The 23,169-nt window shown below is 46.6% G+C and overlaps 1 protein-coding gene across 1 annotated transcript in view; it reads right to left on the reverse strand.

Moving 5' to 3' along the window:
- VPS53 (VPS53 subunit of GARP complex) overlaps positions 1-23,169 on the reverse strand; it is a 160,458-nt gene that overhangs the window by 73,478 nt on the left and 63,811 nt on the right. Inside the window, exons 9-11 of the mRNA XM_055133685.1 lie at positions 18,193-18,336; positions 17,159-17,301; positions 11,184-11,325 (exon numbers count right to left, since the gene is read on the reverse strand). Of these exons, the coding sequence (XP_054989660.1) occupies positions 11,184-11,325; positions 17,159-17,301; positions 18,193-18,336 (429 nt within the window). The remainder of the gene's footprint in view (positions 1-11,183; positions 11,326-17,158; positions 17,302-18,192; positions 18,337-23,169) is intronic.

Genomic DNA, 23,169 nt, shown 5'->3' on the forward strand with positions numbered 1-23,169 from the left:
CATTCTGGCTGCAACCCTCATTCACTCATACTTCCGACCAGACAGAAGTCCCTACTTCTCTAACCTGCCCCCGATGGCAAATTTAGGGGAGATGTCTCAGCTCCTATCCCACCCAGTTTATTTCTACCCATGAACTTAAGGCAGCAGCGTGTGTTCTTAGTTATTTCTCTTTTCCCCATGAGATTCCCTGCTAGCAGGATAAGTGTCTGACTTGTTCACCAACCTCTCTGGTGTCTGACAAGTAACAGGTGTTCCAAAAATATGAATGAATCAACATGTCCGTAGGGTTTGAGTTCAAGAACAAATCGTAAAGAAAATCCTTTTTATTTTTCTTTAACGAGTGGAAGATCAGATGGAGGGCCTCGTACACTGCGGGCAATCACTCTACCACAGAGCCCCACCCTTTGCGCACTCTAGATTATACACAGACGTCCTTTCTTTAGGTCCATGGAAGGAACCACAACAACACCCTCTGGAGAAAAATTACTTCCCATCTTCTGAATGGGAGCATTCTTTTAAAATACATGATTACATGGGGCTAGTGGGAAAGCTGGAGGCAAGACACATGAATTTTAGCTCCAACTCTGCCACATGGGAGAGAGCATTTTGCTTCTCTCATTCACAGCAGGGTCCTCTGCTTGGATATGATTCCAGAACTACTTGAAGGACCAAATGTGATGTAGCATGTGAAATCCCTTTAAGAACCACATGATACATACAAGGGACACTGATGATAATCATTGCAGTCAAAGAACAGAATCAATCATTTAAATTTTTTCCTTACATATTTAATTTTTTGTTTTGTTTTATTTTTGGGTCACACCCGGTGATCCACAGGGGTTACTCCTGGCTCTGCACTCAGGAATCACCCCTGGCAGTGCTCAGGGGACCATATGGAATTTGAACCCGGGTCGGCCATGTGCAAGGTAAATGCCCTAGCACTGTGCTATTGCTCCAGCCCCCTTACATATTTAATTTTGAGATGTCTATGCTGGGGAGCTAACAGTACTAGCAGAAAGGAAACTGAGTTGGGGCTAGAATGATAGGACAGTGGGTAGGGCACTTGCCTTACATGTGGCTGACCCGGGTTCGATTCCTCCACCCCTCTCGGAGAGCCTGGCAAGCTACCGAGTGTATCTAGCCCACACAGCAGAAGCTGGCAAGATACCCGTGGCATATTCGATGTCAAAAACAGTAACAAGAGTCACAATGAGACGTTACTGGTGCCTGCTCGAGCATAATCGATGAGCAACGGGATGACAGTGACAGTGACAGTGAGAGCCAGGAGTAACCCCTGAGCATCACCAGGTGTGTCCGCCTCACCCCCCCCCAAAAAAAAAGAAAGAAACGAAAAAAGAAAAGAGAAGAAAGAAAGAAAAAAGAAAGAAAATTAAGTGTCAAAGCAGGGGGAAACAGGCGTTGGCTGGTACTGGAAATGAGAAGGAACAAGAAATGTCTCTCTAAAGAGAAGAACTCAGATGGAGAGGTAATTTCTAAATGCACTGGTGACAGTTTTGTGTACATTTGTGGAACAACTTGAATTAATCCATAAGCTGAGAGAGACAGCAGCTGGAATATAAATATGAATGACTTGCCAAGTGCCAAGACATCAGCTGAAGAGATTACAAAACACAAAAAACAGAAGTAAACAAAAACCCTGAACACACAAAACAAAAACTGCACCTGTGGTCTGGTACAGGCTTTAAGGCAATTCTGCCTACACTCAATGTGAATTACTTGGCCAAAACACGTGGGAGCTATTAGATAGTAGACATTCCTGTCTGAAGAAAGCCTAGTGATGAATCCGTTACCTCAGGTAAACACTAGTAGGACAATGATTTGGGGGATCCCCTGCTGAGAAACAACAGGGTCTAGCATTAGGGGAACATTTCAAATTTACAATCTCAATTTTGGTTTATTTGTCTGATGTGAAAAATAATCTCTACAAACTTAAAAGTATTTTTAAGTTTATTTTCTCCCCCTCCCCCAAACAAAGCAAGGCTTCTTTGAAAATGATTATTTCTAAGCTTCCATTGTCTTTGTAAGTACTGTTGGTATTTTAGGGAGAACAGTGTGGTAAGAAAGAAAATTGGTGAATCATCAACAATGACTGAAAATAGTCCATTGAATTGGATTCCTGATGCTACTGGCTCAACAGTGGATGTGGGATCATAGCTCTGCTCAAATTCTCCAGTGATAAAAATAGGATCATTTTCCTTCCCCTCTTGGCCTCTCTGGCAGAGCTCAGGAGGCCTGGGGGTCCCTCCGGTGAGTCTCAGACAACCAGCCCCATGGTGTGGTGTCAGGGACGGGTCTCTGGGCCACCCCCGTGGTGCTGGAGCCTCCAGGACAGTCCCGCTAGTACCTGGGGACCTCCGGAGCTGCGCCTGCTTGTGCTGGGAACTGAACTCAGCTTGGCGCATGCCGGACTTATGCCCTACCGCTGTGCCATCTCCCGACCCCAGGACGGAAAGTTTCATTCAAAAGTCTCTTGTGCACTGCCAGGTCTAGCGGGGTTGAACACAACCTCTCACAGTTACACAGAGCTGGGCCTCTTCTCTTATTTCTCTTTTCACGGTTTGGTGCTCAGGGCCTACTCCTGGCTCTGCACCCGGTCACCTCTCCTGGTGACTCTGGGGACCATGTAGAGTGGCGAGGATCAAATGCCCGACCAGCTGTGTGATCGCCAGTCCTGTCATTTTTAAATCATAATATGGTCCTGGGGCTGGAGCAATAATACAGTGGGTAGGGCGTTTGCCTTGCATGCGGCTGACCCGGGTTCGATTCCCAGCATCCCATATGGTCCCCTGAGCACCGCCAGGGGTGATTCCTGAGTGCAGAGCCAGGAGTGACCCATAAAGCAAAATAAATAAATAAAAATAAATCATAATATAGTCCTGAAAATCACAACAAAAAGTGGACACTGGTATCAATATTGCAAACCACAATGCCCAAAACGAGAGAGAGAGAGAGAGAGAGAGAGAGAGAGAGAGAGAGAGAGAGAGAAGAAAAGTGAAGAAAAGTGCCTGCCACAGAGGCAGGCAGGGGGTGGGGGATGATGGGAAGGAAACTGGGGACACTGGTTCTGGGAAATGTACACTGGTGAAGGGGTGGGTACTGAAACACAGTATGACTGAAATCCAATCATGAACAGCTTTGTAAGGGTCTATCTCACAGTGATTCAATAAAAAAGTTAAAAAAAAATGGACACTGGGGAAATGGACTAAGGGTATGCCCCAAGACTCAGTGCTTGCTGGTAAAGTGCTCAAGAATGCACCTAAGTAGCAAGAAGTAAACATGTAAACGACAGTTAAAAAGAAAGCACAAGAACTATCACGTCTGCCCATTTGTCTTTATTTATTTATTTTTGGTTTGGGGGCCATCTGAAGGAACTTGGCACTTACTCCTGGCTCTGCACTCAGGGATCCCTCCTGGCAGTGCTCAGGGACCATATGGGATGCTGGGTATCAAATCTGGATTGGCTGCAATCATTCTACCTGCTGTACTATCTCTTCAGCCCCAGATCTTTCTTTGTCTGGAAGGGGCAGGGCACACTCGGCGATGCTCAGGGGTTACTCCTGGCTCTGCATTCAGGATTTTCTCCTGACAAGGCTCCTTCAGAAAAAAATGGGATGCCAGGGATTGACTCCAGATTGGCTGTGTGCAAGGAAAGCCCCTTACCTGCTGCACTACTGCTCAGCCCCTGTATCTTTCTTTTTAATAGAGGCCATACCAGTGGTCTGGGGGGCATAAGGGACCATTCCCAGCAATCCTGGCGTCCACTGGTGGCTAGGGGCTGCTAGGGTCATACTATTTGCATGGGGCTACACAGTGCCAGGAATGGAATCAGGCCCATGTACATGCCATGAACCCAGGTTTGTCAGAGCTATCATGTTAGTGAGAAGGTGATATTTCAGCAGAGGCCGGATATAGATGGAGCTGGTCAGGCCAAGACTTAGGGAAGATCTGGACTAGCCTGGGGACACGGTGCAAAGGCTGGATGGAGCCTGGTGAAGGTGAAGGACAGGATGGAGGATGCAGGATGGCTGGGGGGTGGGGGGATAAGGCAATGACCCTGTCACAGCTTCTCATGAGCCATGAGAGGAAGGGTTCGGCCCAGACTGGTGGCTAGGTTTTCTCCCCATTGCAACTGGACAGTCGTGACATTAAGGGGGCTTCCGCAGGGAGTGAGTGAGATGATCTAACAGATTTAAGAACTGCAGTTCCTCTGTCCAGGGGAGATGCCACTGGCCGGGAGCAGGAAGCTCACTCCAGAGGCGGTGGCCGTGTCCCAGCTGACAGGGAACCGAGCTCGAGCTGGGGTCACGGAGACGGGGGAGAGCAGGCAGATTCAGGCGGCAGTGTCCTAGGAGAGGTCCTGCTGAGCGGCGGACGTGCCGGGGAAGAGAGGAGCCAGGACACATCTGGCCTGAGCAGCTTCGTGGCTGGTGTTACCAACCGGGGTTCCCAAACCTACCTGGCCTCTGGCTCCTTTCAGAAAACATTCACTCAGTGTCGTTCCCTGTCCCTTTCCCCCAAACCACTTCCTTTAAGTGACAGACCACAAAATGCCCCCAGCTGCACCCGAGGCTACTGCTGCCTCTGTGTCATTTGGTGACCCTAATGGTAGGGCCCCATCACCCACTGTGGGAGACAGCCATCACACGGCCCGGCACGCCTTCGGCGCTTGCTCGCTCAGATTCTGGATCTAATGGATCTGGGTTCAAGTCCTGGCTCTGCCACTAGAGTTGCTTAACTTTCTCAGACCTCAGTTCTACCTGAGATATGAAAGGGCTAGAGAACTACCGGATTAAATGAGATAATATAAGCATGAAGCATGTACATGAAGCAGCTTAGGACAATATCTGATACCCAGAAAGCTTAGGAAGATTTCATTATATATTTTTTGGGTACTGTTGCATTCCTTTTTTTTTTTTTTTAAATTCCTTTGGGCTACTTCTGGCAGTGTTGAGCTGGGGCCACCAGGGTCATTTCTGGCAGTGCTTGGAGGACCAGTGGGTACCAGGGGCCCCATGCATGTGTTCTACCACCTGGGACACATCCCCCGATCCCTCTTATTGGTATCTAAGAGGCTGGAGCGATAGCACAGCGGGTAGGGTGTTTGCCTTGCACATGGCCGACCTGGGTTCGATTCCTTCATCCCTCTCGGAGAGCCCGGCAAGCTACCGAGAGTATCCCACCCGCACGGCAGAGCCTGGCAAGCTACCCGTGGCGTATTCAACATGTCACAAACAGTAACAACAAGTCTCACAATGGAGACGCTACTGGTGTCCGCTTGAGCAAATCGATGAACAACGGGACGACGGTGAATAGGGCTGGGGGGTAAGTAAGATGGAACGGCTGTGCGTCCCTCAATGAAGCACCTCTCGGAAGGGAGGAAGTGGGAGCTCAGGGGGAAGAAGTCCTTTCAGCCACAAGCGAGAGGCAGATCCTGCATCTCTGTCTCCTTGGAATCTGGCCAGGAAACGAGAGCAAGGGCCATCCCAGGACAAGGCAAAGGCACTCTGGCCTCCTCCCTCCTTCCCGAGTCTCCCACCAGGCCCTCAGAGTCTGCCCCACCCACACCAGCCCCCTCCGCAACAAAACTTGGGAAGGTGGAAATGGACTCCTGGCTGTTTAGCGGACGACCTTACTGCTTAGATTAATTTCGTGAAAGAACAAGTCCTGGAGCCACTGGCTCGGGCTGGCCCTCTGTGCGAGCACCCTGTTGACGGAGCGCACGGGACCACACTTCTCATCCCGGCTCCACAGCTGTCACAGACCGCAGAGAATCACAAGCTCGGGCGTGGGTCTTAAATAACTCAAATGACATATTCCATGAGTTCTGGGGCTGCTAGATGCAACCTAACATTGGCCAAGACTCAACAGCTTTCCCATTTTAAAAGAACTCATTCCTTTCACTAAGATGACAGCTTAATTTCCAGCCATAAGAAAGGAAACTTCACGCACTACGTCCATTTCTACTAATGAACCTAACTGGTGATTCCCAACCCCTCGAAAGCAAGAAGGGCACGGAGCCGCCAGCTGAGCGATTCATTCCTAGGGAGAGAGGCTGCTTTAGCCAGTGTCGGGCCTGGGCTTCCTTGCAGACTCCCCATGAGACTCGAACTAGATATAGAGACTTTAGGTGGCCAAAGAAGAAACTCTAAATGTTGTTTGTTTGGGGGCCACAACCAGCAGTGTTCGGGGTGTACTCAGGTATCGCCCCTGACATGGCTCGGGGGGACCATATGTGGTGCTAGGGATTGAGCCCAGGTCGGCCACGTGCAAGGCCAGTGTACTATCTCTTTGGCCCCCAAACTCTGAACATTTTGATACATCTTTTACGTTCTCTTGGTGAAAACCAGATGAAAGTTTAGTTATGAGATGAAAATTCCACAATTTTTTTTTTTTTTTTTTTTGCTTTTTGGGTCACACCCAGCGATGCTCAGGGGTTACTCCTGGCTTTGCACTCAGGAATTACTCCTGGCGGTGCTTGGGGGACCATATGGGATGCCGGGGATCGAACCTGGGTTGGCCAAGTGCAAGGCAAACGCCTTACCCGCTGTGCTATCGCTCCGGCCACGAAAATTCCATAATTTCTATTAATTCTTATTCTAAACTTTGTTTCCCAAAGTGGGTGATAGCGCCCTCTGGGGGCACTGGAGCAGGGTGGGGGGTGACTGTGGGGAGGAGGGTGCTTTCTAGTTGCTTAAAGAGGGTCGATTTTCTGATGTGCAAACTCTGGTCAGTGCGGGGCCGAGCAAGTGTGCAATAACCACAGCCTCAAGCACTAGGCTCGGCAAGTCCCACGGCTCAGACTATTCGAGCACCGGGCCAAAGAGCCGGCTACCCACTGTGCTATTGCTCCAGCCCCATTGAAAACACCATCTTGAGTGAAGATAACCAGTACAGAGAGCCACATGTTGCGTTATCCCGTTTAGGGGAAATGTCCCAAGTAGGCAAATGTGCCCGCAGAGGCAGAAGGCAGACTTGGCAGTTCCCTGAGACCGAGGAGGGGAGCACACGGGGAACGGCAGCTAAGGGGAGAGTGTTTCTTTTAGGGGCAACTAGGATTTTTTCTTTTTTGTTCTATTTTGGTTTCCTGGGTCATACCTAGCAATGCTTAGGCGTTACTCCTGGCTCTGCACTTAGGAAATTTCTCCTGGCAGTGCTCAAGGGACCATAATATGGGATGCCAGGGATTGAACCAGCGTCAGCTGCGTGCAAGGCAAGTGCCCGCCCTGCTGTGCTATCTCCAGCCCCGTAATGGGGGTTTCTAAATTTGCGTACAACAACGTGAACACATGACAAACCAAACTGTACAAAGGTAGCTCTGAGTAAATTGGGGTCTCCCAAGCAGGGTCAGGAGGCCCAGGGGTCTTCAAAGAGCAAACTGTGTAAAATGTTTAGAAAGCACATACCCAAATTCTCATCCCTTATTAACGTGAGCACAAATGATTCTTTCTTTACTGTTTCTGAGAACAATCTCCAATTTTTCCCTCTCTTGACCACATATTATCTTCTCAGAAACTAGCAAGCTAAATACCTTGGGGCCAAAGAGATAGTACAGTGGGCAGGGTACTTGCCTTGCATGCAGATGACCTGGGTTTGATCCCCAGCATCCTATCTGGTCCCACCAAACCCCGCCAGGAGTGATCCCTCAATGCGGAGCCAGGAGAAATCTCTGAGCACCACCAGGTGTGTCCCCAAAACAACAAAAACCCACCAAGAAACAAGTTAAACCCTTGGGAGTCAAATAAATATAAGCGTCAAATAAAGCAATTATAAACTATTTTGGAACAATAAAGGAGGCTCATCAGGGCTGGAGTGATGGCACAGCGAGTAGGGCATTTGCCTTGCATGTGGCCGACCCAGGTTCGATTCTCAGCATCCAATATGCCCCCCCCCTCCCCGAGCACCACCAGGATTAATTCCTGAGTGCAGAGCCAGGAGTAAGTCCTGTGCACCGCGAGTGTGACCACCCCCCTCAAAAAAAAAAAAATAACAAGAAAGGAGGCTCATCGAATAAGGAAAAGTGGCTTCTCTGTTCAGGACAGAAATCCTTATGCTGGGGCAGAAATGCATGACCCCTGGGCCGGAGAGAAAGCACAGTGGCTGTGGCACTGGCACTGCACGGAGCTGACCCAGGTTCAAGCGTGGGTGATCTCTGAGAATAGCGTCAGGAATAAGCCCCAAGCAATGCCAGAAATGGTCCCTAAAGCTGAAACACCAAACCAAACACTAAATAAATAAATGAAAATAAAAAGGGCAAGAAATGCTTCAACTCTACCCCTCCTCTTCTTCCAAACACTCCCCAAGCAGGTGTCGAGTTGCTGGAAGACGGAAGTGCGGGCTGAGCGTCTCTGTGTGGTTTCTTAAGGACTGAGCCTTTTGCAAACACCCCGACATTCAAACTGCACCGCTGAAATTGCACCTAACTTCTGTGATTTAATACACCGGGTGAGTTCAGATGTATACGAAATGGACCCCGAAGAGCCAACTCATGACTCTGCTTAGAAATGCAACTTAAACAACGGCCAAGAGGGGAAATCCGGCCGCATGAAACGGGAACTTTTAAAATTTTATTTGAAAAGGACAACCTCCTCCCAAAGCCAGTGAGCTAACTAGAAAAACTTAACCTGACCTACTCCACTTTCAGCACAGGCTGAATGTAATTTGTTCACCTTGATGCTAATCATCCAATTGCTAATAACGCATGTGGATGCAGTTAAGTCCACCGCCAGGCATTTGCTTTTAATTTCAAGGCATTTTAATTTACAGACTATTCTGAATCCCTAATGGGTCAGGAGTTTAGGCAATTAGCGAAAATCACTGGCAGCTCACTACTCACAGAAACACTCCAGCACAGGACATTGCAATCGTGCCAGGGCTCGCACAGGACAGACAAAGCCAGTCCCGCAGGTGAAGTTCTCATCTGAAATTCTCTCAGGGGGACGTCAAGGTTGCATCTACTTAAAGGAGCCCAAGATGCCTCGGCACACAGGGCAGTTGGCACATGGGCTAATAGGCACCAGTGGGCAGTCAGAAGGACCTGAGACAGGGTGGGGATGGGGGGTCGGGGGTGTTTCCAGGCTTGGCATCCTGAGCCATACCAAGAAGGTTCCATGGTTTTCTTGGGCACAGCAGAGACAGACCAAAGGGCTGAGTACCTGCTTTGCATGAGGGAAGCCCAGAAAAAGAAGGAGTCCCTGAACACTGCCAGGTGTGAAAGCCCCCTTGGGAGTGGGTCCCAAATAGTACTCAGGGGGTCAGGAGCCACTGGGGCCACAATCCGAGGTCAGGGAGCCATGTACTTGGGTCTTCTGCCCCGACGCACGATTATTTTCCGGTCCATAAAAAGGTTCTCAATGATACAAAAATGTGTGTGTGTGTCTGTGTTGCGGGGAGAGACGGTGGGGTTACTGGAAGAAGGAGCAGCAGCTGGAGGTATCTACTCAGTCTGACCCGTTGGCTGGTGTCTTGTCTGCACTGTAACATCCCAAGCCAGGGAATTCACTAACTTCCTACGATTATTCTAAAGGGCATCAAGATCCTTGGCTCATTTTGTGGCTGAAGAGATTTCCGAAAAGCATATCTTGGGAGCAAGACAGCATGGCAGGAGGTAAGCAGCAAAGAAGCAGCAGGTATTCGGGCAGGGGGGGGGTGTCAGTTGGAGCTCCTGGTCTAGCCAGGAACTTGACTTCAGGAGAGCTGAACAGACCACAACGTGAACCAAGGATTTTGCTGTCCTTCAGCATATTCACAGGAAGTTAGTAAATTTCCAGGACTAGAACCTAGGTCTCCCTCAACTACTTGTCTGACGATTTTGCTACCAAATCACACGACTTCTCTGCTGTTACCAGCAGTTTACAGAAAAGAAACTTGACTCCCTCAGTTTTTATTTCTCTGTTCTCTGCCGGTGTGCACAGAGCGTGCATTCTAAGCATGCCCAGGAAACAGAAGAGCCAGACACGATTCCCAGGCCCAAGGAGCTTGAAATCTGTGTTGTGTGTAATGACACACAAAAAAATTTGGTTTCCACACATGGTGCATGCATTAGCAAAAATCTGGATTTTGCAAAACAACCTTTCAGAAAGACACGTTCAACCTCAACTTGGATTGCACAGAAATAAAATGACATAATCAACTTCACCACCTTTCCTGTGGAGGCCAAGTACCCTCAGAACTTTTCTTTTTTTTTTTTTTTTTGCTTTTTGGGTCACACCCAGTGATGCTCAGGGGTTACTCTTGGCTTTGCACTCAGGAGTTACTCCTGGCGGTGCTTGGGGGACCATATGGGATGCCGGGGATCGAACCCGGGTCGGCCGCGTGCAAGGCAAACGCCCTACCTGCTGTGCTATCGCTCCAGCCCCGACCCTCAGAACTTTTCATCTTCAGCCTATCTGACACGCAGATTTAGAGACCTGGTCTTGAAGTTTACAGAGACACAGTGTCCTGATTTTCTCACTAGAGACCTTTCTCAGTAGAGACATTATACTGAAGTAAAAATATCCCAATAATTGTTTTTTTGTTTTGGTTTGGGGGCCACACCTGGCTATCTATGCTCAGGGCTTACTCCTGATTCATGACTGTGTTCAGGAGTCACTTCTGGCGGTCTCAGGGGACCGATGGGGTGCCAGAGATGAATCCTGGGACAGCTGCATGCAAGGTAAGAGCCCTAGCCATTATCATTTCAACCCACATCCCAGTAACTGTGAACAAAACTCAGTAGTTGATAAAGGAGTAAGGCACCCTGTGGCTCAGTAAGAAAGGCCTCTGTAATGTACTGATCTGTCAAATGAGACCAACACTCTGTTTTCCGTTTTGGTGCACAGGGCTTACTCCTGGCTCTGTGCTCAATGATTACTCATGGCAATGCTCAGGGGGACTAAATGCAGTGCTGGGGATTTGAAATGGGTTGGCTCTGTAGAAGGCAAGTGCCTGACCCATTGTATTTTCTTTCTGGTCTGAAGTCAATACTTCTGATAAAGTAATGATCGGGAGTGCCATATAACAGACAATAAGGATCCTTCTGTCATCATGAGTCATATGAAGTCAGTAAAATCCCTGGAGTAGGGGATTCAGTTGTTGACCTAATGTCAGAAACGACCACACAATGGAGTGAAGTCTAACCACACAACCCCCTGGTAATGGTCCAGTCTCCCTTAGGTAGGTCTTACCAGGGTTCCATCTGTCAGGGTGCAGCCGGAAAAGCTTTTTGCAAGAAATCCCTCAAAGTTCGTTGTTCTCTGAATAGCAAAAAGAAGCAATTTCACTTCAATTTCCTTAGCTCTGGCACGCATAATCTTGGCAAGTTCTGTCCTTCAAAACAGAGATGGGAATATTATCAAACAAATTTTTCAAGAGCAGACAGAGTAAACCATTTTCATTTGCATTTTTTAAAAAAGTATATAATCATTTCAAATCCTGACCTATGCTTCTTACTTTAGTGCTTGGGAAATAGCACCCACAGATTACAAATAAGAAATTTTTGGCTTGCATAATGCCCCAAAGTAGAGAGTAAGAAGGAAACTGTCTGCCATAGAGGCAGGGAGTGGGGTCAGGTGGGGGTGGTGGGAGAGATACTGGGGACACTGGTGGTGAAAAATGTACACTTGGTGGAGGGATGGGTGTCTGATCATTTTACGACTGAAACTCTATCATGAAAGCTTTGTAACTGTATCCCACGGTGATTCAATTAAAAAAAATATATATTTTTTTTGCTTGGGTTTGGTTTGTTTTCAGGCCATACCGAGCAATGCTCAGGGGTTAGTCCTGGCTCTGTGCTCAGGAGTTACTCCTGGCTGTGTCTGGGGGACCAAATAGGGTGCCAGGGATTGAACCCTGGTTGCCTGTGTGCAAAGTAACATGGATAGTACCTGCTGTACTATCTCTCTGGCTCCTATAAATAAGACTTTTAAGGTGAAATTATCTATTAGAACAAAAAGATTTAAAAAAAAGAAAAGAAAAATCAAGGTCTGGGGCCAGGGCCCCAAGTTCACACTCTGGCACCACATGGGTCCCAGAACTCCATCATGTATATCCTGGAGGCTGCAGCACCAGGGGGTCCAGGCAGCTCTGTATCCTTGGACCCCTGCACTGAGCCACCCAGCCCTGCTGGCTGAGCACTGACCACCAAGAATGGCTCTCAGACTCCCTATGCAGTGCTTAGAAGGCCCTTCCCATCCACCTCAAACAAGATTTATAGACAGCAATCTGTCTGCTTTCTTGCCACAATAGTTAGATTTTAAAAATTTTCAGTAATTAAGGGATAGAGTTCGGTGAGTAGGACACTTGCCTTGCATACAGCAGACCCAGGTTAGACCCCTGATATCCCATATGGCCCTCCAAGTCTCACCGGGAGTGAGTGCAAAGCCAGGAATTAGCTCTGGGCACAGCCAGGAGTGGCCCATAAACAAACAAAAAAATCATGATATTTCCAATAATGAAAATAATAAGTCGTACTGTGTGTGGGCCACACCTGGGGCAGCTTGGGTCCCAGAGCCACCAGCAGTGGTCACCAGGCACGCCAGGGATTGAAGCCGGGACCTCAAGCCTGCACGGCATGTGCTCATCTTGGGTTCCAACAATTTGTGAGTAATATACAGAAAGCACCTGCTTGGTGCACGTTATGCAATGCCTGCTTCTAGAGGGGTAGGAGTGGCAGGGCCTAAATCACACATACACAAGGCTTTGGGCTCCGTCTCTGAGGACCAGAAAAAAGCTTAAAGCGTTTCCTCAATCACGCACCACTGAATTCTGGAGCAACCCCTCTGACAAACGCCGGGGTAATCTTGCTCCTGTGTGGTTTACAGAGAAACCAAACCAGGGGACAGACAGTATTCAACAATGACATACCTTTGGTGTGGGCTTACAAAACTAAGATTACCAAGAGGTGAGGGAACGGGGCAGGGAAGGCAGGAAGGGGGGCTAGAACAAGGACGGCCAGCGGGGAGCCAACGGCTCTTTGGTGGTTGGGAGGGGGCAGTGGCTTCACACATCAAAACCATAAGTGTTGATCCGGAAGGATAGTTCAGTGGGTAAGGCACTTGCCTTGCCTGTGGCTGAGCTGGGTTTGATGCCCAGGCCCCATATGGCCCCCAAGCCCACCTGAGCACAGAGTCAGGAGTAAGCCCTAAGTAGCGCTGGTGTGGCATAAAAATCAAAACACAAAGTCCAAAATAACCCAAACCTGTAAATGTTAACACTATTGTAACCATGTTGTCAAAATCACAATCAAAATTATTTTGAAATAAATCCCACGTATAACTTGGAACGTGGGCAGAAAAAAAAAAAATCACATACTCTCAGTAATGCTTTCTTTCCGTCAGTCAGCAGAAACCCTGGTAACACAGACCAGAGACCAGAATCCCTCGGTGAAAAGCGACACGTGCGTGCCTTGGAGCGTGTGTGCCACTCACTCGGGGATGCAGGTCAGAATGTGAGCCACTCGGGGGCAGCGACACGGGAATTCCGAGCAAGCACTGAGCGGCGATCACCTTCCCACGCAAAGAAAAGACCCAGTCTAAGCATGAGCCTCCGGGTTGACTTGAGAATTATGTATGTGTAGGACGGCAGCCAAGATTCCAACAATGAGAGCTTGGCAGCTGCACGGCCCTTCGCCGACACAACAATAGCAGGTCCGCTGGCCCGAGCGCCCGTCCCGTCCCCGGTGGGCTTCGGCTTTCAGGGACTGAGTCTGCACGCCACTGAACCGGAGGCCCGAGAGAAGCACTAATCAGTTTCTCAAGGGAACCTCACTCTTTCTTGGCTAAGCAGGACTTTGCAAGTGACAACCACAGCTGACCTCGGCTCAATACTAAATCTGTGGCCGCAAGTGTGACTCTTGAAACAACAGTGGCCCGACACGCAGAGTGAACCCGGATGGAACCTACGGTGATAATGAGGTGTCCATGAAGGGTCACTGGCTGGAACAAACGTCCCGCTCTGCTGGGGAATGCTGATAATGGGGGAGGCCACGCACGGGGCAGAGGTAAACGGGGAACCTTCGCATCTTCCTCTCAATTTCCCTGTGAACATGAAACCTCTAAAAACTAAAGTCTACTGAAAACCACAAAAAATCAAGGCTGGACAGTCAATCCAGGGGTGAAGGTATGTTGGCCTTGTACGTGGCCAACTCCAGTTTGATCCGTAGCTCCCAACAGTCCCCTAAAGCATCTCTAGGTGCAGTCCTGGAGGCCTCCTGGTCTTCACGGGGTCTGGCCCTCAGGGCACTGGGCACTGCCAGGGTGGCCTGGGCAATCCCTGGCACCACAAGGTTACAAAAGCATCGCCTCTTGCCCTCACATTGAACCGCCGATCCTGGTTGGCTGAGAACTTCTGGGAGGGCCCACTGAACCCACTGGGCACTGCATGGGAAACCCAACAAAGGAAATAAAAAAATCTATCTGCCAATATCTCTGAAGACATTTCTCTCCCCGTCACAATGGACGTAAGCATTCAACTTGACATAACTTTAAGAAAACAAAGGCTTTGGGTTAGAGAGATAACTCAGGGGACCGACGCACATGCTGTGCATACAGGGGCCTGAGTCTAGATCTCAGCAACACATGGTCCCCTGAGCACTGCCAAGAGTGACCCCCAAGCACAGAGCTGAGAGTAGACCTGGAGTGCCACAGGGCAATGGCCCAAAAACTGGACAGACGGACAGAGATATTCTTTTACCTAGCAACAATTTTAAAGGTTTTAAATGATACCAGATACTGCAGCTCCAGGAAACATTAAATACCTAGAAACAAATCTATCAGAAATGTGTAAGTGTGGGGCTGGAGTGATAGCACAACGGGTAGGGCATTTGCCTTGCACGCGGCTGACCCAGGTTCGATTCCAAGCATCCCATATGGTCCCCCAAGCACCGCCAGGAGTAATTCCTGAGTGCAGAGCCAGGAGTAACCCCTGAGCATCGCTGGGTGTGACCCAAAGAGCAAAAAAAAAAAAAGAAAAAAGAAAAAAAGGAAGAAAAGTGTAAGTGTTTCACACAGAAAGTGATACAATATGCAAAAAAATTTTTCTTGTAATTTTTTTTGTTTGTGGCTCCTGCCTTGGGTCAGCTCAGATGTCTGGTGTCCCACTTGCACAAGCCATCTTGGCCGCTCCAGTGTTCGAGCCTGGCAGCCCTGTGCTCTGTGATCTGACCCCTCTACAGCCAGGGATGGGAGCCCCTGCAAGCACCATAGCAGCCATCGGTAAGCACCAGAGTCTCACGTGCATGCACCACAGCCCACGATCACTGTAGTAATGTCACCAATAGCACAGAGGAGGTGCGTCTTAGATTTGTAGAGAGACAGATATTATGTACGTGTGTGTATAGATATTGGACTGGAGCGATAGCACAGCAGGTAGGGCATTTGCCTTACACGTGGCCCCAGGTTCAATTCCTCCATCCCTCTTGGAGAGCCCAGCAAGCTACCGAGAATATCCTGCCCACACGGCAGAGCCTGGCAAGCTCCCTGTGGCATATTCAATATGCTAAACACAGTAACAACAAATCTCACAATGGAAACGTTACTGGTGCCTGCCCGAGCAAATCGATGAACAACAGGACAACAGTGCTATAGTGCAGTGCTACAGTTTTTTGAGCCACATCCTGCAGTGCTCAGGGGTTACTCCTGGTTTTGCACTCAGGGATGACTTCTGGCAGACTTGTGAACTAAATGTCGATTAAACGGTGCTGTTGTTCCAGCACTGCAATAAAGACTTTTAAAATGACAGTCGACGGGCAGTGGAGACAGCTCTGAGTGAGTGCATGCTTTAAGTGGGGACCCCAGGTTCAATCCTCAGCACTACACAGTCCCCTTGAGTACCACCAAGAGTTGTCCTGAAGCACTGCCAGGTGTAGCAGCCCCTCCAAAAACAAGGAAAAGCTGATGTTCATATGTTAAAGACTCAGTGTTCATAAGATATAACTAAGTCAAAAATTAATCTGTAGATGCCGTACAGTTCCAATTTAAACTCCAACAAATGTAGGATGGCAGGTTGTGTGTGTGTGTGTGTGTGTGTGTGTGTGTGTGTGTGTGTATGTATGCATGAGACTATAAATAAAGTGGTTTTAAAAGTTAGACAGGAACCCCAAACATCACCAAATATAGGCCAAAGATGACATCCATCAGTTACTCTATGGGGTTCAGTTATGCTTAGACAAGGAATTTTTTTCCCTATTAATTTGGATTTAACGTAACTGTGTAGTAAGAGAAGGATATACAAAACTAACAAAACCACAATTGTCATATAACATCTCAAGTAAAAATCTGGGCTCAAGTTTTAGCACAGATATACTGATCAAACTTTCTGATATCAAAATTTCTGAATCAAAGTTCTCTGATATAAAGCAACTGGCTGTTGGGGCTAGACAGGTAGTAGAGGGGATAAGGTATTTGTCTTGGAAACAGCTACCACAGCCTGGCATCATATATGGTCCCCCAAAGCACAATCAGGCGTCATCCCTGAGCATAGAACCAGGTGTAATGCCTGAGCACAGCTGAGTGTGGCCCAAAATAAAATTAAAAACAAAACAAAACAAAATAAAAAACAATAACAAAACAGACTGAACCTGAGCTATGCTCATAAATAATAAAAACAGCAGGAGTGGGAGACGGTCTTTAAAATGCTAAGTAGATCACTCAGACGCCAATATTGTTAACTATCCAAGGATTTTAAACACTTTATTAGGGTTGGGAAATTTGTTCAACAAACATTTCCTGAGTGTTATTAAGTGACTCAGTTAGCTACTCCTCCTATGGAGCCATGTATTGAGCGAATCAGAAAAGCAGATTATTGGTTTACACACTGCACAATGATAAGCGAGACCCAGACATGGGCAAGGGGAGTTTTCACGGGACACTGCAGCACAGGGAAATCTTTGTTAATGAGTCCAGAGTTGATGCTGAGAAGGCAGATCTTGTGTTAAAAAAAAATGAGTGAGGCCAAGGGAAAGTTTTGGAGTTAAAGATGAGAGCAGGATGGGGGGAGACAGCTGGATCAAAGGAGCGTGGTATCAAGTGTTTTCACTAGACCAGAAAGTGGTACTCAATTCACAAGATGTCATAGAACCCCTAGAGACTGGGAGGCCTATTTCAATCTACTCATTTCAACCGATCTCAACAGACATCAGAAGTAATGCAGAACTGGAATCTACCTTGTGACATGGCAAAATTCGACTGCAATCCTCTCGGTCATGTACCACTCACATGGGAACATTCGGCCATATTTCTCCTCATAGTCCACAAGCTGGCGTTTGATCCAGGCGTAGCGTCTGTCTATTTTGTCCAGCCAGGCAACCTTAGGCGGGAAACAAAATGTGCTTCAGAGCTTAGTAATAGTATTAGCAGGTCAGGGAAACAAGCGAGAATAACAAACTAGGACAAATACAGTGAATCACTCTCTTTCTCACAGTTTTAACGAGTCTAGGCTACATTTTTTCCTTCCCCCTTAAAAAATCCTGACCCAGAGGTTCTGAACCTGGAGCCCAGGATCAGGCTTCCCAGGAACCACAAAATTTCTGAAACTATGCAAAGTTTTATGCATTGATGCATTTTTCTGTGGAGAAGAAAAACAGCTTTCATTCACTTCTCCAAAGGGCAAGTGACTCCGTCCCTTAAGAACCAGTGACCTGTGCAGTGAGCCCCGAGGATACAAAGTTCAACAATACTTTATTACTTAAAGATAGCAATACTACTATTTTCTAAAATACACAATACTCTTACTATTCAAAAAATTAACACTTCAAATACTAATTACAATATTACCTTAAAGCAATGATACTAATAAAGTAAACATCAGTAGACCTGAAAGCATGAGCTTTTTCCAGGGGGAGCCGCATACTAGCAGTGCTCAGGGGACCATGTGGGATACGGGGATCAAACCCGGGTCGGCCGTACATGAGGAAGGCAAACTCCTTCCCCACTGTATGCCCAAGCATGCATTAAAAAATATATATATTATTTATTTATTTATTTATTTATTTTTATTTATTTTTATTAGTGAATCACTGTGAGGTACAGTTACAGACTTAGGAACTTTTACGTTTGCATTTCAGTCATACAGTGATCGTTTACATCCCTCCCCCCCAGTGCCCATTCTCCTCCACCAATGTTCCCAGTATCCCTCCCGTAGCATGCATTTTTAATACAATTCTAATTTAACTTCTGGTCCCATTTGGTGTGTACTCACATCTTGATTTTCTTGAAAAAGTACCAAATACTCTGACAGATGCTGTTTTATGAACTTTTTGATGATCTCCTGTTTGATTCGGGGGTCCAGAATGTTCGCAACCAGGCACGCATCTCGCAGGACATTGCTGGGTCCTCCTGGCCTCTGGCAGAACAGACAACACTCAGGTGAGAAGCCAGGAACAGCCTGGGAGCCTCGTGGCTCCTGACAGCCGCTACTTCTTGTTCTCCTCTTGACGTTCTGATTGCCCCCCCTCCCCTGGCTGCATTCTTCCCCAAAGGATGTGTATTTTAGTTACTCAGCCCACTGTGAAAGCATCATCAGACTATATTGCAGTAGACAGTATAAAAGATCCTCTGTGAACTGGGGGTGGGGCTTTTTGGCAAAAGGGGGCCAGCCATGATCACAGGCAATCTTGTGTTCTGAGTACGAAAACTGAACCTACCTTGCAGATGAACCCTGAAGGCCAGAAAGACACCCATCTTTCCACCTCGGCACTTTCTCCTGACTGCAACCTCAAATTCCTTTTCTTCCAGTCAGTGCCAAATGACGTGGTGGCACAGAACCTCAAAGCAGGCTCCTGACTACCAGGCTCGTTTGTCCAATCAACCGTTCAGATAAGCGAAGGACAGAACACTGTGATACGGAAGGACACCACCCACAATGGGAAGACTTTGATTATGACTGAAACCAAGTCAGTCTTGCAGAATTATTCTTTATGGTATATCACTGAATGAAAAGGATTGGCTGAGTGAACTGGAGTTGAAAGAACGCTTGGAGTCTACTCTGGGTATGGTGAAATTGCCACATAGCTTCGGCACAGTGACCTCACCTAAAAAATAAGGGGCTTCACAAACTATCACTATTTGCCAACATGACACTACACACTGAAAACCTTAAAGACTCCAAGGAAAAACTTAGAAATAATGAACCAATAAATACAGCGAGGTTGAAGGGTGAAAAATGTAACACCCCCCAAATATGTGGCACTCCTATCAGCAAATAATAAACAAGAAGAAAAAGAAATTGAAAAGACTATCCTTTTCAAAATAGTACTCCAGAAACCTCAGATACCAAGGGATCAACCTAACAAGGGAGGTGAAAGACTTACACAGTAAAAACTATAAACTGCTGCTAAGAAAAAAGAAGAGGACAAGGAAAGATTAAAACAAGGAAATGCAAAGATATTCCCTGTTCATGAACTGGAAGAATCAACACTGTCAGGATAACCACAGACCCAAAGTATTGTAAATCACAGTACCTCAATTAATAAAAAGGTTTAAAATATTTGTTAATAATAATGAACTTTAGGTGATGAGATTCCAAATCTTTATTATTTTTTTTTATTAGTTCAGTCCACCATCTGGCTACACTAGCATGCAACAGGGACAAATAGAGATGTTACTTGCGCCTGCTTGAGCAAATCGATGAACAATGGGATGACAGTGATACAGTGATTAATTCAGTCCAATCTATCCATCTCAATGGGAGTTTTAAGTATTTCAAAGCAGTGTGCAAGCAACCCCACTGCTGACCTGCTACACACTGAACAGCAATCACGTCACGGGGCACTCTGCATTCACCTCTCGCAAGTGGGTGAATGACTGATCTGACAACGAAGTCACAGAAGCCAGAAACTCTAGTCAGAGGTTCCAAGTTTTTCTCTTAAGAAAATAATTTCAGGGGCTGGAGTGGTAGTATAGTGGGTAGGGCGTTTGCCTTGCACACAGCCGGCCTGGGTTGAATCCTCAGCATCCATTATGGTCTGTCCCTTGAGACTATCAGCAGTGAATCCTGAGTGCAGAGCCAGGATAACCCCTAATTATTGATGGTGTGAGCCAAAAGCCAGGGGAAAATAAACAAAGAAAAGAAGTTCAGAGGCTGGAGAGATAGTACAGCAGGTAAGGCCCTTCTTTACTTAACACATACCTAACCCAGGGGTCAATGTCCAGAACTCCATATGTTCCCCTTTGCCCCAGTAGGAGTGAACCCTGAGCACAGAGCCAGGGGTAAGCCCTGAGCACTGCCAGGTGTGGCCCAAAAACAGAAAGAAAGGGAGAAAGAAAGAAGAAAGAAAGAAAGAAAGAAAGAAAGAAAGAAAGAAAGAAAGAAAGAAAGAAAGAAAGAAAGGAAGGAAGGAAGGAAGGAAGGAAGGAAGAAAGACAGAAAGAAAGAAAGAAAGAAAGAAAGAAAGAAAGAAAGAAAGAAAGAAAGAAAGAAAGAAAGAAAGAAAGAAAGAAAGAAAGAAAGAAAGAAAGAAAGAGGGGCTGGAGTGATAGCACAGCGGGTAGGGCGTTTGCCTTGCACGCGGCCGACCCGGGTTCAAATCTCAGCATCCCATATGGTCCCCTGAGCACCGCCAGGGGTGATTCCTGAGTGCATGAGCCAGGAATGACCCCTGTGCATTGCTGGGTGTGACCCAAAAAGCAAAAAAAAAAAAGAAAGAAAGAAAGAAAGAAAGAAAGAAAGAAAGAAAGAAAGAAAGAAAGAAAGAAAGAAAGAAAGAAAGAAAGAAATGGAGAAAGAAAGAAAGAAAGAAAGAAACAAAGAAAGAAAGAAAGGGAGAAAGGAAGGAAGGGAGAAAGAAAGAAAGGGAGAAAGAAAGAAAGAAAGAAAGAAAGAAAGAAAGAAAGAAAGAAAGAAAGAAAGAAAGAAAGAAAGAAAGAAAGAAAGAAAGGGAGAAAGAAAGGAAGAAAGAAAGAAAGGGAGAAAGAAAGAAAGAAAGAAAGAAAGAAACAAAGAAAGAAAGAAAGGGAGAAAGGGAGAAAGAAAGAAAGAAAGAAAGAAAGAAAGAAAGAAAGAAAGAAAGAAAGAAAGAAAGAAAGAAAGAAAGAAAGAAAGAGAAAGAAAGGAAGGGAGAAAGAAAGAAAGGAAGAAAGAAAGGGAGAAAGGGAGAAAGAAAGAAAGAAAGAAAGAAAGAAAGAAAGAAAGAAAGAAAGAAAGAAAGAAAGAAAGGGAGAAAGAAAGGAAGAAAGAAAGGGAGAAAGAAAGAAAAAGAAAGAAAGAAAGAAAGAAAGAAAGAAAGAAAGAAAGAAAGAAAGAAAGGGAGAAAGAAAGAAAGAAAGAAAGAAAGGAAGAAAGAAAGAAAGAAAGAAAGAAAGAAAGAAAGAAAGAAAGAAAGAAAGAAAAGAAAGAGAGAAAGAAAGGAAGAAAGGAAGAAAAAGAGAGAGGGAGGAAAGAGGTAGTGAGAGAAAGAGAGAGAAACTTAAAGAGCTGGAAAGATAGTGCACAAAGGCTGAGTTCATGCTTTTGATAAATTTTTAATGTCTTGATTTCCATTATAGTGAAACAAGAATATTAATTCAAGGCCTTCAAGCAAAGCCTATAGTCAACCCAGAGGGGGGCGGGTGAGGCCTTCCCCAACCCAACAGAGCCAGCCCCAGCAGCCTAAAACCTCCAGAACTCAACTACCGCCATGCTCATGGCCGCTCTCCAGGGTCGCTCTCCACACACTCGGACGAGCCTCACCTACAAGTGAACCTATTCCTGGACCATGTGGCCACATTTGCGGCCGCACAGTATCTTATACTTTACACCACCAATATACCAAGAGTAGCACACCACACTTGATTGGGAAGGCAATCAATCTTAGGGGGTAATGTGTATGTGTGTAAATATATACACATATATATAAAAGCACACAAGGCTCAGCCTCTAAGAACATGTTATTAACCTCTTATAGAAGGGCTTAATGACTCCTGGGTGAAATACAACAATCTTCACACACTTTCCTCCAAGAAACCTTTTTTGCCTCATTTTTAGCAGATTATTCATAGCAAGCAATACAAAATAAATTATTTTGGTTCTGCTTAGGGGGTAGGGCTCGAGGTTCAGGATGGAAATATGGTGGTAAGAAGGTATAATGGTGGTGGGATTGGTGTTCAAATATCAAATGTAACCAAATATTGTGAACAACTTTATAAATATAAAATAAAAATAAACAAATAAATAAAAAAAGAAAAGCCCACAGGATTTAAAAGGAAATGTGAAAACTCATTTAAAGAACATTAAGTCGCCCTGTCAGACGGAAATGAGTTGCAAAAGAAAAACATTTTAGTGTCGTTGCCTGCTAAGAGCAGAGAAAAGATTTTAAAAAAATAAAAAATGGAGGCTGGGGGCTGGAGCAATAGTACAGCAAGTAGGGGGTTTGCCTTACACACTGCTGACCTGGGTTCAATCTCCAGTATCCCATATGGTCCCCTAAGCACTGCTGGGAGTAATTCTTGAACGCAGAGCCAGGAGTGACCCAAAAAGCCAAAAAAAAAAAAAAGCAAAGACTAGTTGGTTCTCGAGAATAGAGAGGCTTCATTCACCTCTTCCTGAGATTTCTTGAAAGAGCAGCAGATAACTCAGACCTTGGGCTACGAAAAGCCTAGGGCTTTATGATGTGTGAATGTCTTACAATCCCTTTTTTACAGACTGGCTTTCCAACATCCACTCCCCACAGCTCTATCGAAAGAACAAGGAATCCAAGGTCCTCACAGGAACAAGCTTTCCGAATAAGATATCTGATTCCTAGAAGGCAGCAGGAAGCCACATGGGCTTCCAAAGGAGGAGCAGTTCCCCCTAGAAAGCACCGGCCACCCCGGGCAGGTTCCCCACCTACTTCCTCGGTTTCTTTTCTGGAGCACAAAGAGAAAATGATTAAGATGTTTCCCGCTATTGAATTATAGGGCCGATCCAGGAAATACTGCACGGCCTGGTTAATGAGCATATATTTCCCCCCGTCACCACCCACCGAGTGCAGTGAAGAATGCTGTTTGCCCGTGTGTGCTTCGGTTCGTTTTGGTCCTGAGCAATTCTTTCTCGTGGAATAGCTCAGGGCCCTTCCTCCTCGGAGCATGCAATGTCTGCTCCAATGTGAAGGATGGAGCTGAAGCAGCCACCGCAGCACAAGGCCAGCGTAGTGGGGCCACGCATGTGGCACGAGAAGGGGAACCAAGAGCTCAGCAGGGGCACAGCGTGTGCTCTGTAGAC

The sequence above is a fragment of the Sorex araneus genome, chromosome 3, assembly GCF_027595985.1.
Source record: "Sorex araneus isolate mSorAra2 chromosome 3, mSorAra2.pri, whole genome shotgun sequence".
Lineage (NCBI taxonomy): Eukaryota > Metazoa > Chordata > Mammalia > Eulipotyphla > Soricidae > Sorex > Sorex araneus.